This window comes from Phalacrocorax carbo, chromosome 23 (assembly GCF_963921805.1).
Source record: "Phalacrocorax carbo chromosome 23, bPhaCar2.1, whole genome shotgun sequence".
NCBI lineage: Eukaryota > Metazoa > Chordata > Aves > Suliformes > Phalacrocoracidae > Phalacrocorax > Phalacrocorax carbo.
The window spans coordinates 3,918,107-3,935,738 of record NC_087535.1 but is presented as its reverse complement, the minus strand read 5'-3'; the positions used below and the strand labels follow the sequence as shown (position 1 = coordinate 3,935,738).

The window sequence follows — 17,632 nt, the reverse complement described above, 5'->3', positions numbered from 1 at the left end:
ACTGCAATCAGTAAGCCTCACAGAGAGTTTTTGGATGCTGTAAGGTACCATTTTCTTAAACACTAATTAGAAGAAAGAAAAAGAAGGCACATTTATGAATGAAGAGACCTGTGGGTTTATCTGCCTGTTAAGAAGCAGATAAGCACACAAGTTAAGAAGCTAAAGTCTATTTGTACTTGCATGGAAGATCTCCAAGTAAATAAATTCAAAAAAGAAAAAACCAGCCACCCATCCACAGCCTACCAGTTTGCTAATGCTGTAGGAGGCTCCCTAGCTGCAGTCCAGAACTACTGCATCAGTATGGCACTAATGGGCTCTGATTCAATGGCCCCATGCCTTGATCTTAGGCCTTTCTGCTAGGTACAAATTAAAGATGTCTGGTTTGCTCACCAAAAGCACCTCACGGCTTCACCCAGCACAGTGTTCTTGTCTTCCTGTCCTCGGTTATATGGTAGATAGGAATGCTTCATGCACAGGCTCTTCTAAACCCCCTTTCCCCTGACAATAAACCCCAAGATTATGTCCTTGCCCTCCCTTCACCCTCATGATGCTGACTGAGCTACTTTCAGAGTCTTGATGAGAGCCACACTTTCCTTTTTGGCTTTCCAGAAATTCATCCCTTGCAAAGCTTGCATGTAAAGCCTGCTCTGGTGGACAGGCACCATTGCTGAGCTGAGAAGGACTCCCAGTACCATGGTTTCAGGCCATCACATGATGCTCTCTTTCAGGCTGTCTAGACTAAATTGTGACTCTGAGTGGGCAATGCTGATGCCTAAATTTTCAGCTCACGAGAGAAATGCCCATCCCTGGTGAATTGCTCAATATGCAGGACAAAAAAGATGCCAAGTTCCTGTGCTCATTCCTTCCGGCAGAGCAGGAGGGGAGAAAAGCAAACTGCTATTGGGCAAGAGCCCTTTTCACTTTTCTCCAGACTCCTCTCTTGTCCCCTTCTCTGCTCAGCTGTCATGGAGAAGCTCATGCACCTTATCTTCTTGGTCTTCTTGTCAGGTAAGAAAGTGTACATAGCCTTGGGTTTCAATTAACAGATAGGGTAAAGGATTGGTGCAAAACTTAGTCTCCACCTGCACCTTGTATGAGATTACTGATAATGCTATGGGAAAAGTTTGCATAGGTCTTAAAACACAGCAGCTTTTTCCTGATGCAAAGGCATCTTCATTGCAGCATGCGGTTCTTTCAAAGACCAATACAAACACTTATTAAGGATAAAGAGTTGTACTGCCTGTCTGTACACTGCAAGGTCCAATGCAATGCAAGCAGAGGGAACCGGGAGCACTGCAGTGTGTTCTGCACTCTACTCTTCCTCCCCAGTGATATTGCAGGGATGTCAGACGCCTTCCTTGGGGTTTGTGCTTTTTCCTTAATTTAACAAAGGGCCAGCGGTGATCCAAGTGCTCAGCTTTTCTCTCAGGGATCCTTCTGAGTCAGAACAGGAAACACTGCTGGCAGAAGTCTTGTGTGCCTTGTGTGAAATGTTAAAATGCAAAATCCTATATGCTTGCTTTGTAGGGCTTTGAATGTAAATTGCAGCAGCTAGGGTTCAAGAGGAGGAAAAAAAACCTCAGTGAAGGGGGCATCTGTGAAATCTTGGGCACTTGACTATTTTCAGCTTGGAAAGCAATGTTCATCTGAAATGAAAAACAAGGCACAAGACCCAGCTGGTGCTCCCAGCTGGCAGCCTTTTCTCTCCAGTCACACTTTGGAGATCCAATACTTGCAGCAGTGCATAGAAAGGCAACAGATTCAGGCTTTGGGAGCACAGAAACCTGTCTCAAAATTCTGAATGATTTTGGAAAAAAGTCCACTATACTTATTTCAGTTGCACACAATAAGGGAGGAAGGAAGACAAATAGTATCTATCAGCAGAATCGGTTGAAAAGATAATGACACAAAGTTCTCCCCAGGGGCATCAGCAAATCTTTGAATGCCACAATTCTGATCAAGAGATTTTTTGCGATGCTGTTTCTATTTAAAACAAAACCAAAACCCTGGGGCCATTCCAGGAACCGAAGGGGCAAAACTGTGGGTGAGGAGGGGTCCACAAGAGAAATAGGAGAGGGAGTTAAAATGTTTAGAGGCATTGCACAGGACTGGACTGGACATGTGGTGAGGTACACCTTGACTGGAACAACTGAGTGGAGCAACACATCAGAATAAAGACTTGTAGGTGTTGGGTACTTGGAGAGCACCTCCATTTTTATGCTTTCTTGTAGTCAAGCCTGAAAGACCTTCAGGTTTTTTTAGTTTACAATTCACTCAGAATGGTTGAAATTATTTTAAGAAGTTTAATTAAAAGGCTCAGCCAACACAAAGTACTCACAAAAGCCTATTTTTAATTTACTTCTGTTATATCATTACTTACAGTTTCACAGAAGGCACTGTGTTTTGTGTGAATTTTGATTGAAGCAGAAACACCTCTAAATTTTTTCACTAGAAATAGATTTCTACACTGCACTTCTCTCTGGAAATATTAATAGCTCAGACTGTCCCTTCTGCCTTTGCCTGCCATAAAGAGGAATGGAAATTAGGAAAAAGGAACTACGGCTAAAAAAGCCAAGGCAAGCGGCCAAAGACCAGTTGTCAACATGATTAAAAATAGTAGAATATTAAAAGACAGGGTGAAAAAAAATTGCTAAATCCCTGGGTTTAGAAATTAGGAGTGGGATTAAGAAGTAACCTCCTAAACAGCTAGCTGGACACGGGTTTGTAGGTGTCACTTTGATTCTAGCATTTTCCAGGGCTGTGTTGCTTCTCTCTGGCTGTATAAAGAGCCTTAAAATGGGGATAAACTTCATGGGCATTTACCGCACAGGACCCTTCCGCAGCAGAGGGTACTCCAGAGACTACGCATTTATGAACACATGTGGAAGGGCCAAGCTCAAGGCCAAAACTTGAAGCAAGCTGCCTTGCTGCAGCTGTATGCAAGTAAGCAGGTGGGATGCTGCAAAGCAGGGGTGTTACAGCAAGACTAGACTAATAGGAGTGACACAGAAGCAATTTGTCATTATTGGGTCAAGCTATGTTTTTATGAGCCGCCTTGTAAAAAGAGCTTTTAAAAATCAATACAGCTTTCCTGATGCAACTCAATCTACCTGAATGCCCAGCTTCATGCTTCTCAGGACCACAGGAAAACGCAAGTTTGCATTTAATCCCTTAATAATGCTGGCAAACTGCTTGCCCTTACTGGGCAGGAGCCCAATGAATACAGAAAGTGTGATACAGTTGAGCTCCAGACTGCAATCCAGAGCATTCACCAGAGGACCAGAAGGGAAGGCAAGGACCAAACTTTCCTGAGCTTCAGAAAATCTGCAAATATTAATGAAGCTGATATGTCCTGTTCCCTCAGTCCCCTACCCACAATTTGGCTCTCGCTGCCTGGCAAGAGCCAAATAACATATCAGTCAGAGGGTTCACTACAGACACCTTTCAAGAAAGTCTGAACCAAGGCTTTGCATCTGAGCACACTGTGCTTTCATGGGGGAAGCAGACAGGTGACAGCCCTACAGTTGACAGCAGTCGTCACGAGAGTTGTAAAAAAGGAAAATGATGTTTAGCACAAACATAATGGTAAGGGATATATATGCAGGAGAGTTGGCTCACCACTTCCTCCTCCTCTCCTAGCATCTTGTGCTGTAGAGAATGTCACTGTGGTGTACGGAATGGAGGGGGGCACCATTTCTGTCAACTGCACCTATAACCCCTGGCAGCAGCGGTGGCGAGAAAAGAGCTGGTGCAAGCAGATCGACGAGACTGAGTGCCAACATGTGGTGAGTGCCCGACGCTTCTGGCTGCCATTCCTAAAGAAAAGGAATGGCACCACCTCCATCAGTGACAATGTCCGTGAAGGAATCCTGACAGTGACCATGAAGCAACTCAAGAAGCAGGATGCTGGGTTGTACCAGTGCAAAACTGACTACCTGGGAGAAACAAACAGCTTAAGGAAGGTGCAAGTGGAAGTGCTGACAGGTATGCCCTGGGGCTCTGAGTTTCATGAGTTCCTGAGCTCCTACTTAAATTTCACGTGTGTCTGCAGATGCCAAGGTCTCACTTTAGTAAACATCTGCTTTTGTCTTACTCTAAGGAGGTACTGTGTTTCCTTGTCTCTTTTTAGCTGCTGATTTACAGCAACATGATCTTGCCGTTACAGGACTTCTGACACATCATCCCCTTATTGCTACCCAGACTAATCTCCTGGCACACAGCCCAGTGCCCTATCTCACCTTGGTTATCTGTGCATAGCTGGGGTGACACCAATGAATATCACCCAGAAACTTCTGCAGACTGAACTGTTCTGTTTCTATCATCAGCTGTCCTGGAGACTCAGATGCCAGAGGAGCCTAGTGCTGTGCAGAGCATCTCCAGGTAAGCCAGAAAACTCCTCATGCTGTGATCTCTAGTCTTCCGAGGACTAAGGCAGATTAGCACTGGCAACCCCATTTGAAGCTGAGAGGAATACCACCGCAGGAATATTCTCTACCTCTTCCTAATCCATGACAATTCTCAGAGCTGCTGTGTGGTTCTAAACAGCAGCTTTATCCTAATCCAGAAAATGCAGTGCTTCGGTGCCAAGCAAACCCACCCCTGCAGACCATAATTCATCCGTATGAGAGGTCTTGCAGTTAAAACCCATTATAGTTGTTCTGACCTCCCAGGATCTGCTGTGCACAGGCAGCGACTGCCTGTTGCAGGAGGTGTTTTCCATTTTCACCTTGTATACGACAAGAGATTCTTTAAAGGTTGAACCACCCCCTTCATGGATAAGCTTTATTGTTGTATTTATGGTTCCTCATAGCACCCCTCCTGAAGCTGATCTCACTGTCTTCTATATCATTGCTGGATTCCTGGTTACTAAGTTCATGGCGGCTGTGCTGATCTTTATCATTGGCAACAGTAGGAAGAACAGAGGAACAGAGAAGAACCCAAACTTGAATGAGCAGCAGGTCCTCCCTTTCACTGGTGACCATGCACACGATGGAATCAGCCCCTCCTGGGAGAGCACTGCTTAGAGCTAAACCAAAGGGAATCCACAGGAAATAAAGATCAAGCATTTGCAGGCAAAGCTTTGCCACCTGCTGTAAGAAAAGGATTGCCTACTAAGCATAGGTATCAATGAAGCTGTCGCTCTACAGAGGGAATGTCACCATCTACCACTTCTTCCCGTTGGCACTGACCAACTTTTTCCAACACAACTGAACTGAAGAGTTGCTGCCAGTAACACCTGAACCTAATGGAAGAGAATGGGACTGAGGGCCAGGGGGAAAGGAGGAATATGAAGTCTTTCTGTCAAGAGAGCCAACTCAGACTTATCTATATGCAGAGGTGCTTCCCCAGGCATGGTAAAGGTGAGAGAGCTCTGCTCAGTTTTCCCCCAGCTCATTCTTAGGCCAGAAAAAACTTTGCTGCTCTATACAGCTACTGCAAGTGCTTTGTTATGAATGAAACTTACAGATACACCACTGAACACAAATAGAAGTTCAGGTAACACATTCACAAACACATCCACATAATGTAAAAATGGAAAGACATGGTTCTGTCTCAAATCCCCAAGAAACTTCTCCTGATTCACTGAAGATGAGTGTTAAAGAACTAACAGCTTTTTTCAAGGCATCATACATGTCTCTAAAAAACGCTCAAACGCTTCCCCCAAAAGCATGAAATATAACCAGAACTAGATGATTTGTACTGAAAGCTAATATTACTACTTGCCTAGAAATCAGCTTTTTAACTGAGATTTCACTGTCTAAAGACTGAAGCTTTTGACACACTTCTCGCAATGCAGTGCTCTGCTATCATCTCCAGTCACTGCCAGTAGCTGCACCACACCACCAGGCAGAGTTATTCCAGATACTCATCCCCAGTATCATTCCACCAGGGTCTGAACTGAGACCCATCAACTTCATGTCATCTCAGAGCATTACTAGGTGAGGGATTCTGGCTTTCCAAGGTGATGAAGACTAGCTCCCAAAGATTCCCTTGGACAGTGTGGGTCCTTGGTGAACAGTCACTGTGGAAAGGTGTAAGGAACTGCAGAACATAACAGAAAGGGATGTGAAGTCTACACGCAGCTCTGAACTTGCTTTGTCATTTCTCAAGTGATTTTGCAAACAAAGAATGAACTGTCTCTTTGAAGGTCTCCCTGTATTTTTTCTGCCCTCTCAAGGGGATGTTACTGACATGTGATCATAGCCCATCACTCTCCAAAGCGAAGATGCATTTAGCTCTCCCAGGAAGACCCCAAACCCAAGGGCTTTCACACTTCTTTTCCCTGCACTGCCTGCAAAGCTAAATAAAATCAAACTGATTATCTGACTTAATGTGGATGTGTGATAGAGAGCTGCAGTGCACCAGATCACAATACATCACCTGGAGAAGAGGTAACACTTAGAACATGCTGGCCTGGTTATGAAGTACAGAAAGGGTATGAGCCAGCTGGGCAGGCTGGCACATACAGGCAGCTCCATTTAGCATCATGCAGAAACAGCAGCTCAGATCCCAAAACCAGATCAGGCTATGCATGCTTGTAGTCTGCCTAAACTAATTTCCTGTATTTCCAGAGGGTAAATTAGAGCATACAGTCGCACACCACTGCAGCTCTACTGACACAAACCTAGCTTCAGTATGCCCAGATGGTACTGTCGTGCACAGCTAGACGTGCTATGAAACAAGGGAATCGCAGCTCTAACCAGGGGATCTGGGTCCCAATTCCAGTTCCTGTCTCTCCTGTTGAGAGACCTCAGGCAGGGCCATCCACTGCCTCTGTGATGCCAGGGACACAGTGCTGGTTCTCCACCACTATTCAAGGGCTTTGAGTATGAGGGATATAAAACTTACATGTAAGCGCAAAGCAGCAGCAAGGACAAACACATCCAACTGGAAGCTGCTCTGCAGTATACCGAGGTAGCACTAGAGACTGAAATTGCCTATTTCTTTTTCAGCCACACAGCCTGATTGCTAAATATATTGCTAAAAGATATTCTCAGCAATTCCAGACTGGCAGCAGACAACTGCAAGAAACACAGCAAGTTAGCTTCCTCTGCAACAGAGAATTTCTCAGTAATAAAGAAACTCTAGGATACACTTTTTCCCTCTATGCCCTAAACCCCTTCCTACTTCAGGATGGGGGGGTGTGTGTGTGTGTGTTCCAGCCCTGCTGCTCTTGCTGGCACTACCAGGTAAGGCTCAGAAACTCCTCATTTTTCCTAGGAACATAATGCTTTCTGTGCTGTTGCATTGCACAGTAATTTGCTTGTGCACTTTTTATTCAGGCCATCTACAGCCAGGCACAGAATGCAATTCTCAGAAGTCAGTGAGGGAAGGAAATGTTCAGCCTGAAATTTGCTTATTTTAATCATATAAACTTTTGGGTTCCCATTTTTGTTTGTAGTAGTTCTGTATTTTGTCTGGAAACTGCACTTCATGGTGAGACATCTGGCAATCTTTGGCCCTCTGAGACCTTTCCCACTATTGCAAAGTTCTTAGTCTGAAATCCCTTAGCATTTGGGGAGGAAAAAGTCTGTGTTTGTTGCTTTCTGCCAATACCTCTTGGATCAGGGATTGTGAGTAGTGTTATAGACAGGCTAGCTGCTGTTTGCTTTCTTACTGCAAATAAATACTGAGTCCACTGAGAGGAACAATAGGAATAACAATGGAAAAAGGGTAGTGGCACTAAGGCTAAGCATAGATGTTTATTTAGGCAGACCTGCAGAGTTAAATTACTTTTCTCGGAGGCCCAGCGCGAGAGTCCCAGTGGTATAATGGAGGTAAAACTGGCATACTGAGCTGTGACTAGTTGTAGCATTATTGTCTTCTTTCTTTGGACAGATCATGTATGGCAGGAAAGGACATGCAAGTGTTTCTGCATGCAGAGGGAGAGTCCTTCAGAGCTGACTGCTCATATGACATGCATGCGAATTTATAGGAGAAGAAATTTTGGTGCAAGGAGCTGTCAGGAAAATCTTGTCTAGTCTTAGCCTTTGAGTTCCCCTTTAAAAGAAAGGATTAACATTAACCATGCACTGCATCATTCAGTTGACCGGATAGACTTAGGATGTGGCTGCTTTTCTGTGATCAGAACAGCCCTTCGAAGAGAGAATTCTGACACATATCCGTGTGGGGTGTGGGGTGATCTGAAGAATATTCTGCTGCAAAGGATACAGATGGCAGTTTCACTTGAGGGTGAGCTATGAGGTCAACAGTGCGCCAGGTGGCAGACAGCCAAACTAAATCAGGAATGATGCGTCATTTCCATTTTTGTTTCACAGCAAAACATGATGTATCTAGACACAGAGATCCCCACTAGAGGTTATCAAGGACAGGGTAAAACCCTATTATATAGCTCAATATAGGACCACAATATGTACCTATATGTATCTAGAGGCAAAAATGGAAAGGAAATTACTTTTGCCATATGAAATAAAAAAGTTTCAAAGGAAAAAAAAAGAAAATATTTTATGGATTGCCATCAAAAACCATGAATACAATTTTGTAGGACTGTATTAATCAAAAATAAATGGTTTGGGACAGAAATGTTTCAAGTAAATTGTTGAAAACTAAAAAAACAATACTTGCTTTTGCACAAAATTTTCCATTCTGTTAAAAGTGTTTTACAGTCACAGAAACCTTTCACACAGAAAAGCTTTGATAACTCTTGTAGAAGACTTGTCAGATGGAGCAACACCATGTTAAACTTGAACACACGTACGAGGTGTTAGAAATATGCTGAGGTGGCTTCACGTCCCATCACCTGTGGAATTTGACAGCTGTAACAGCCCTGGAAGCTGATACAGCCCATGTGCAGAGAGGACAGCAGTAATCCCAATTTCCCATTTGCCACTCTGACCTCATCCCCAGTGACCACCATCCTCAGACTGGGGCTCATTATTCCCTTGTCTTCCCTTTGTGCTGACGTTGGCTCTGCTCCTTAGTTGGGTGAGATGTACACTGCCATGGGTATTGTTTTTTCCTGTCTTTTCTCCCTCTAATGAATCACCACTCTTATTTTCTGTAGAACTTGTAAGGCTATTTGCAAAAAAAAAAAAACAAAACAAAAGAGCTCCCTGTCCCTCCACTGCTCCTGTTCTGTGACAGTCAAATCAGGAAACTTCAACATTTTATTTGGTACAAAATGGTGACCCAAATTAGATGTCAACCTATTATCAGAGGTAACTCTGATCAAAGTATTGTTAAAGTGGGAAGGACTGAAATGATGAATGACTTCTCATGGAAAATGATTAGAGTGTGGCTGAGAAAGCTCCGACGTAATGACTCGGGAGAGTATCATCTTGAGAGCCATTTCCAGGGGAGAAACAAACTACTGAATAGGATCGTGCTGGAAGTTCTGGGTGAATTAATCAAAGAATTAATTATCTTCTAAACGTCAGCAATTTCTTACCACTTGACAAGAAAGATTACAGGTTAATGTTAAAGAGCTCTCTTCTGAGCCTGGAAACTTCCTGAGACACAGAGAATTCCTGAATTTCTTTTTTTAAAACAGATTTTTGATATATACTTATGGTATAAAAAAATTGCAGCCACCTGGTGGAGGGAGTCTGGCTTGGCTTCACTGACTAATGAAATTTTACATTTACATCAGCAGATGAAACAGACTCTAAGCAACCTGAATCTTTTCTTGCATTTCTACCTGAGTTAATCTCTCTGCCACTGCTCGTTAGTAAACCTCTGTATTTGTTCTAACACTTTACTTCCTTTTCTGCTTTTGGCCAGTACGGGAGGCAAAAAACCAGAAGATAGTGGAAGCTATTCCTAGATTTTTCTGACATGCTGAAAAGTGTGTAGGGGAATCACATGAAGCATCTCTTTTCTAAGATGCTTCCTTTCTTTCTAACAGCATACAAGTGCCCAAATAAGCAAGTTCAGTTTTCATATCATTCTCTAAAATGGGATGAATTTTCATGGCTGGTCTATACCTTCTACAAAACTTGTCTCCTGCAGGAGCTGTCCTTTCCCTTTGATCTATCACAGGACCCAAATTTGTAAGGAAAGCAGAAACCAAATCTCATTTGTCCCTCTGCACATGATATAATCATTGAATAAGTAGGCTTTCCAAGGCATCACATAATCAAGTATCAAATATTTTGCAAGAATGAAAAAACACCAGAGGAACACAACCCAAAGGGAGGACAACTAGAATCACAGTACGTCTGTCCTTGTCCTACTAGCTACTTACTACTAGCTCTCTGGCTGGGCCTACGCTTGATGTTTTCACTTAGATACACTGTACTGTGCAACAACCTGAACAAAACTCCCAGCTCCTACCTGAAGAACTGGTTGATCCCATTCCTGTGATTCAGCTGCATTAACTAACTTTCTTTTATTCGTCAATAGCACAGGACGAATTTTCTTGCGCAACTTCACAATTTCATAGCTAACAAGCAAGCACTAACTCTGGACTGTTCTACAAACCTGCAAAGCAGGGCTCTTTAGCATGAGAAAAAGTCACCAGGGGTGGGTTGATGTGGGAGAATCACCTGCTTTTGCTTTTTTTCCAGGGGAAAACTGGAATCAGGATGCAGATTTAGACACCATCTCATTTCCCACTAAGAAGGGGGATGCTGCCAACCCCACAGATGACAGCAATAAGGATCAGATGTGAAAAACAAAGACTCCCAGACTCTAAGCATAGCATTCTGGATGCACTGGAGGATTTGAGGAATAGTGTGGTGAACACCTGAAGCATGTGCACGCGCACACATACACACACAAATGGGCTTCCCCTTCTCCCCTAGAGAGTTTGGTCCAACCTCCCCAGGTCCCATGAAAAGCTGTACAAGGTTCCTATCAGTTTCAGGAGCACTAGGTGAGGCTTCTACTGAAGAAGCTCAGTTTGACTGTGTTCTTACTTTTCACCTGGTTAAAAAAGGGACAACTATATAGGGCCATGCAATACCACAATGACTCTGCCTTTTGTACAAGCAGACCAGCCTAAGATCAATCCCAGCTAAACAACATAGCATGTCAGACAAAAGTTACTACCACACCTGAACAACGGTGACCCTATTAATGATCCTGATCGAAGACAGACCACGAGAAGGGCTACTGCATCCTCATGAGGGATGCCTTTGAACTCTGGTAGCACTGCAAATGACTGCAGGAAGAGAATTCAAGCTCCTAGTGTTCCCCAGGCTTGTCAAGTGCCAAAGAAAATACACTGGGATGGATCCTCTGTGGCTGTAGATCAGTACTGACCTCATGGAACCATGATTGTTTAGAGACAGCAGGGGTAATATTTGCATGCTGAATTTTTATCCTGGAGCCATAATCCATTTTCAAACACATACAATCCCCTCCCAAATTAACCTAGTCACCTCTGGTGCTGTAAATAGTAATGGAGCTATCATGCTTTTCCCTGCAGGACTCTCTATGCTCTCATGGTGCTGAGTTCCTTCCTGCCTACAACTGATTTGATTGCTACTGTTATACTCCTTGTCACCACTTACATCAGAAGGAAAAGGGCAGGTAAAGCTCCCTAATCCTCTCGTCTAGTTTTTCTGCCCCTACTTCTTGTCACCCCACCACCCTGAATGTAAGGAAGGTCTGTTCACAGCAGTCATTGTCCAGTGAGGCAATGAGACTGAGCTGAGAGTGAAATGCAAGATGTGAGTTCAATCGCAGGGAAGGGATAGTGGGGGTAGGGATTTTTAAAATTAAAAGATAAAGGTGTGGTTTTACACTCAAAGGAGATTCTGTCTTTCATGGCAGGAAAAGGGATGGACTTTGGCAGACATTCTTCTTTCAGCCAAACAGCACTGCAAGTAAGATATCATCAGAAATCCCACATTCCTGGTGCTTTGTTTGGCATCCCTTGTGCAGAGACACTGGCTCCTTGTTCACTGCTCATGGGGGTTATAAAGCATACAGCATCCGCACAGCATCCTCTCAGGCTAGCAGACTAAAGCTAGCTGTCTGTATTTGTTGATTGTCTGACATCTTGTTGCAAAGCAGACACAACCTAACTCAGTTATTTGAGTAAGTCATAGCCCTTCTGCATATTTTTGTTTATAGTAGAATAATGTAATAACAAATATATAATTTTGATAATTAACTAGCCTTGAACCTTCAGTAACATCACCAAAGGTTCTCATCAATGGAAAACTTTGCCAGTTGCGGTAGCCTTAAATATTTAGTGTGTGAACTGTTGCTACACCTTTCTACCTAGCCACTTAAATCTGAGGAAGTGGTTTTGTGTAAGAGAAGTTTTCTAAACTTCTCTGAGCACACATTCCATTTTCTTATGCATCCTTCCCCTCTTCTCCAGTTTCATGCTACAGGGAGAAAATATTTGTGGTTGTAGATGAATTAAGGACTAATATTCAGAAGCAAAAGAATGCTTAATTTCTTTTTAATTTCTCATTCTTTGTGGTTTCTCAGAAGGATGGAAGAAACAAAGCAAGTAGAATGCCAGATGGGGAACTGAATTCTAGTACAATATATGCTGTCATAAGGTACCAACCTCAAATGAAGCTTGAAGATGTTGTATATGTCAACATACAGCCTTCACCAGAAGTTTTCTTCCATGCTCACGAACCACCAGGCAATTCAGTTTCCTCAGGGTCTGGGTAATATGCTAGTGTTACCTTCAGAGCCACAACTCCGCACTCTGGAACTGGAAAAAGAGAAAAACAGGTCCACTAAACAAAGCTGCACAAAGCCTTAGCCTTATTCGCAGAATTTTGGTGTTAGAAACAATCCATTTGTAACAGTTGCTGAAGCTGGATACATCTGGGATGCAAGGCAGGAAACAGGTGAAAGAATAAGGCACATGGATGCACAAACCTTCTCTGAAAAAATAACTGCGCTTTTCTCATAGTACAGCATCACAATTCAGCTATTGGTTGGCAAATATAGTGGAAGACTATGGTATATCTGCTTTTTTCTAAATTTTTCTAAATTGCTCTGTTTTTAAACAACAGGCAACTATAAGCCCAAAGACAGGAAACTGGCTCTCTCTGGTAGCAACTGATACAGTGCCACAGTCAACAAGGGCTGTGAGATAGGGGAACACGATGCTTCCTTTTAGATTTACAACTTCAACAGCTCACATAAATACTCGTATATAAAATGTTAATTATTGCCCACTCTGATAAGATCCAAGTCAGCAAAGTGGTAAAGGATCTACTTTATTTTAAACATTTGAGTTGTCTCACAGACTTCAGAAAGGCAAGTAATGCACTTGACATGTTTTAGTAAACAAGGGTCTTGTTGAAAAATATTTATGTTATAGTATAAAATGTCTTTGGCTCAAACACACAGGTGCATAACTGACACCCAAAGTTCTTTATTTATTTATTATGACACGCCTATGCTACAGTATAAATCTAGCTTGTCTTTATTGTAAATTACACACATTTTGATCAAACTACTGAATCCTGTTACCATGGTTATATGTGCAAACATTTATTAGGGATCATGGATAAATCCCAAAATTAATCTGACTGAGATTTTCATCTTCATTCTGTGAGTTGGGCCCAAGGGTGCTGAATATGATACAAAAACGGCTATAATTTTTTGGTATTGACATTGAAGAAGACCCCAACTTTGGTACTGGGTGGCACGGGAGGAAAGGAATGAGAAAAGGCAGAGAAGACATCCATGAATTGTATAAACTCCACTCCGCCTGTGAGTGCTTGCACAATTTGGGGTGGGGTGGGGAGGGGGGGAGAAGAGAGATGCAGGGGGAGCGGAAGAGGAAATTCTGTTGACTGGTCTGATGTGTCTACATGATAGCAGGTTTTTTGCCATTATATCTGAGACTATTTTGTCCCTCTATTGCAAATTCTCTGAAAAGAAAACTAGAATAAAACTTAACAGCTGAAGAAACAAACTTCTGGCTTCCTAAACAGGCTTGTAAGATTGCAGTCTTGACTTCCTACCCAACTTCCCATTTTCTGTGCTTACATACAGTTATTTCCTTTTTTTCTTATGTCATCACTGCATTGACCAACTCTAGAAAGAATTAATGACTGACACCTTTGTGCTTTGGGTCATTTTTGAGGTCTCAAAAGTGTTAGTTTGGGAAAATACCGTTAAGGTCTGAAACGATACTCAACAGAAAACACGAATGGTTAACGTAATAGGCTTCAATACACAAATTCCACTCCTTGTTTAGCCTCTTTGACTCTTTCAAAGGACCTAAAACTTCATATGCCCAAATTCCTCACCTGGGTGCAATGGCATATACAGTGAAAGTTCTGGGGGCTTCAGATGCTAAAGTAATATAAGTTAAATAACTAAATACAGAGGCTTACTGGTATACACTTTTATCTGCCTACGAAGCTGAAGATTATCTACTATCATATAATGAATTTGAGGGTGTTTCTAGGGATTTATCTCTAGGATGGCATCAGTCTTCTGTCACAAAATGTAAACATGTAACTCGCTGATTTAAAATAAAGACGTAAGAAATATTCTCAAATCTAAATTTGTAATGTCTTACAGGCATTTTACTTCTGTGCAAATGATGGAAATTGGCTAGTAACCTGCGTTGCCTACAATGAAGGAAGAATTATCATAAAACCCAGTTTAAATCTGTATATTTGGTAGTTAAGTTTTAAAAGCATCAGCAGCCCACCCAATCTACTTCTGCTATGTTTGGCTGAGGAACCACATTCAGGAATGGTCTAACTTATGTACAAGCAGCCCCTGGACATCTGGGACATTAGAAACCTGGTAATGTCTTCAGATAAGCCTGACAGAGAGAGCTAGTTAGTGACCTAGTTCTCTGGTGGCTGTTGATTAGTGGTATAGATGTGTATCTGGCTAATGTTTCACAAGTCCTCCCAGCTTATCTTTCGTTTGACGGTAGCAGGAGATAAAGTTGCAGCATTCTAGGAACTGGGTGTTCAGATGGGCAGGGTGCAGCTGACAGGATGTAAGAGGACAGGAGTCTTTCCTAAGACTGAGGTTATTAGTCAATACATTCCATTCCAGTGCCTCTAGACATCTCCTCTGTCCTTCTACAGGACATCTAGTTAAAACTCACTCCAAATCTAAACATTATCTGCAGCCTATGCTGAAATAGTTACTTATTTCTTCTTTGTCTCACTCCAAAAGCAGTAAACACTAAGAGGACCATTTTCATCTCTAATAGGGAGTAAATGAACATCCATATGACTCACTGCTGGCACCTTTGCCTGTTACCTCCTGTTCACTGCAAAGAGCTCATGCCCTAAGTGTATTGTAAGAACATAAAAATCATATCATAAATTATAAATTATCCTCTATGCTACAGTCATCATAGTACTATGCCACATAAGTGCTTTCCTGTAGCAGTTTTGCAAATTGGGTAAAATTTGCCATACGCATAAGAAGCCATGGAGGTTTGATCACAAGGCAGAGATGAAAAGGATGATGTTTTATTACCCACTCTGTAAACCATACAGTTCTGCTCTGTGTCTTGAAAGCCCCACAGAAAGCAAAATGGAAAAACAAACTGAATTTTGGGTATACTGCTTGAGCTCAAAACTACAGTAACCAAGGTGTGCCCTGCTAGACAAAACGAAGCTGGCTCATTCATGCTTTCCCCTTCCTCTGGAAGTAACTGAAACATGAGAACATTTTTGGAACAAAAAATTGCCTCTAACTCCTCCAAGTATAAAGAATCAGTGAAGTGTCATTGCATGAAGAACCTAAAGAAAGAGAAAACGCAGCACCTGCCAACCCTATTCACTTCACATCAGTAGTACAAAATTTCATTGATTCAAGTCACTGTAGAATACCTGTTCAATTGTTCTCAGCTTCCTGCCTTATTTCTCTCCGATGCCCAGCAATTGCAAAATACTGATGACCAGAAAGTAAAACTAAACAATAAAGGGCAAGATCCTGGCAACCACGACTCACTCAAGATTAGCAGAGAGAGGAACTTGTCTCTAAAGTGAGGGAACACTTTAGTCTGCTCCTGTTCTTGTTACAAAATTGAAAAAAATTTCAAATTAAAAGCAAAAAGCTATAAAAATCAATATCTGAGTGGCTTTGTAATCAGATAACGTATTATGTGCTGAGGGCATTCCCTCCGGGCCTACAACACCTGCTTACTCCCCTTGGGCCACTGCCCTTCATGCTCTTTTGCATTTGCAAATCTTCAGCTGTGAGGTCCTTGAGGATTTATTCTGCTCTATTTGCTAACAATCACACTTCCAGCATTCCTGCATTTCGTCGTGACTGCAGAACTGCCAGCAATGCAGTGACAGAAAACCAGGCCAGCTTTCTTCAGGACCCACTCTGACTGCCACCCTGTGGGGGCTTTGCAGCGCATAACAGTGTCTTGACTTAGGAGGCCAGATCCTGTACATTCAGCAAAGGGCAAAGAGGTATCTTCAGAAGATATATTCAAACAGCAGAACCTAACTGGATGCTCTGAACTGCCTGCTGGAGAAACTTCCATCTCAGCTATGGGGACACCATAGCCCCTAATTAGGCAGTTAACTTAGTCGGTATGGTTATGCCCCATTATAACTGCCATTAGAAGTTCAGTTTACCATTGAAGCTCTGGGACCACTCCAGTGTCGCTAAACACACACTCATCCAGTATTTCCAAGCTGTTTTATGGATAGTGTAAAGTTGTCACCGAGTTGGTTCATTTGGAAAACACCATTAAGACATCCACTGCAGGAGGAAGAAAAACAATAACTTTTGGTGGTAAAACTTTGCCTTTTTTGTTCTGTTTGTTACCAGGTAACAATATTCACGTGTAGTTTCAACCTCTGATAGTAGAGAGATGCTTTTGTACCAGTGAGGGCAAAACCAGGCCCCAGAGCTGTGGTAGCGACTACTGTTCTTTCAAGAACATAGCATATAGCCACAAAAACCTGTGAAGTTCAGTGTCTCCCTTCTAAGAGAGTGCCTATGCCAAGAATACAGGAAAAAAAATAGGCAGAACATAATGTTTTGCTTATCTATATGGCTGCTTTTAACCCAAAGAGCTTTGTAAACCGTAAACATACACAGGAACTGTTTCAACAATACTAACAGCGCAGGACCTCGGCCTTGATGAAAGTACTTATGTTACCGTATTGAATGTTTAACTTACAACACTGTTGAGAGTTCCTGAGCAGCATGCGTGGAGGAAACAGCATGCCTGAGAGGGATTAGCAGGCAGACATGGAAACTATCTCTTAAACCTTTCAAAGCCTGCCCAATCCTCTTAAAACTTCCTTTTGTGCCAAAACACAAGAAATAAGCTCTTTCTAAGGGTGTCCATTCAGTCATATCGGCCAAAAAAGATAATACCATGATACTTGGGCATTTGGGGACAAGAAGAAACTGCCCCTCTGGAACATAACCAAGAACATAAAGGAATGAATGTCTTTAGAAAGACGGACATATTAATCTTTGGGTAACATGGACTGTCATCTCTTACACTTAGGCAACCCTGTAGAGATTCCATGGCTGCACCCATAGGACACTCCCCGTGCTTCAGGGCAGCTTCTCTATAATCACTGGATTCTTCTGCATGGCCTTTCTGGGATAATTACTCAATGCAATGAATCCTGCAGCAAGCATGCACAGACTGAAACGTCACCGAGGCATGCTGAGCATTATGCCAACAGATACATGGGAGCTGGCTAGCAATGAAAGAGACCTAGTGTGACTACTAGGC

The 17,632-nt window shown here is 42.6% G+C and overlaps 1 protein-coding gene across 5 annotated transcripts; it reads left to right on the top strand.

Moving 5' to 3' along the window:
• Positions 1-827: 827 nt before the first annotated feature.
• On the top strand, positions 828-13,646 carry LOC104049348 (triggering receptor expressed on myeloid cells 2). 5 transcript variants are annotated; one of them, XM_064471940.1, is made up of 5 exons: positions 828-1,008; positions 3,640-3,984; positions 4,326-4,380; positions 11,390-11,493; positions 12,406-13,646. In XM_064471940.1, the coding sequence occupies exons 1-5, from the start codon at positions 840-842 to the stop codon at positions 12,429-12,431; spliced, it is 699 nt and encodes a 232-aa protein (XP_064328010.1). In that variant the 5' UTR covers positions 828-839; the 3' UTR covers positions 12,432-13,646. The 5 variants fall into 5 exon arrangements, with proteins under 5 accessions (XP_064328010.1, XP_064328012.1, XP_064328013.1 ...); XM_064471942.1 differs by lacking the exons at positions 11,390-11,493; positions 12,406-13,646 and adding an exon at positions 7,840-8,523 and having other exon boundaries at positions 829-1,008; XM_064471943.1 differs by lacking the exons at positions 11,390-11,493; positions 12,406-13,646 and adding an exon at positions 10,527-11,383 and having other exon boundaries at positions 832-1,008.
• Positions 13,647-17,632: the final 3,986 nt, after the last annotated feature.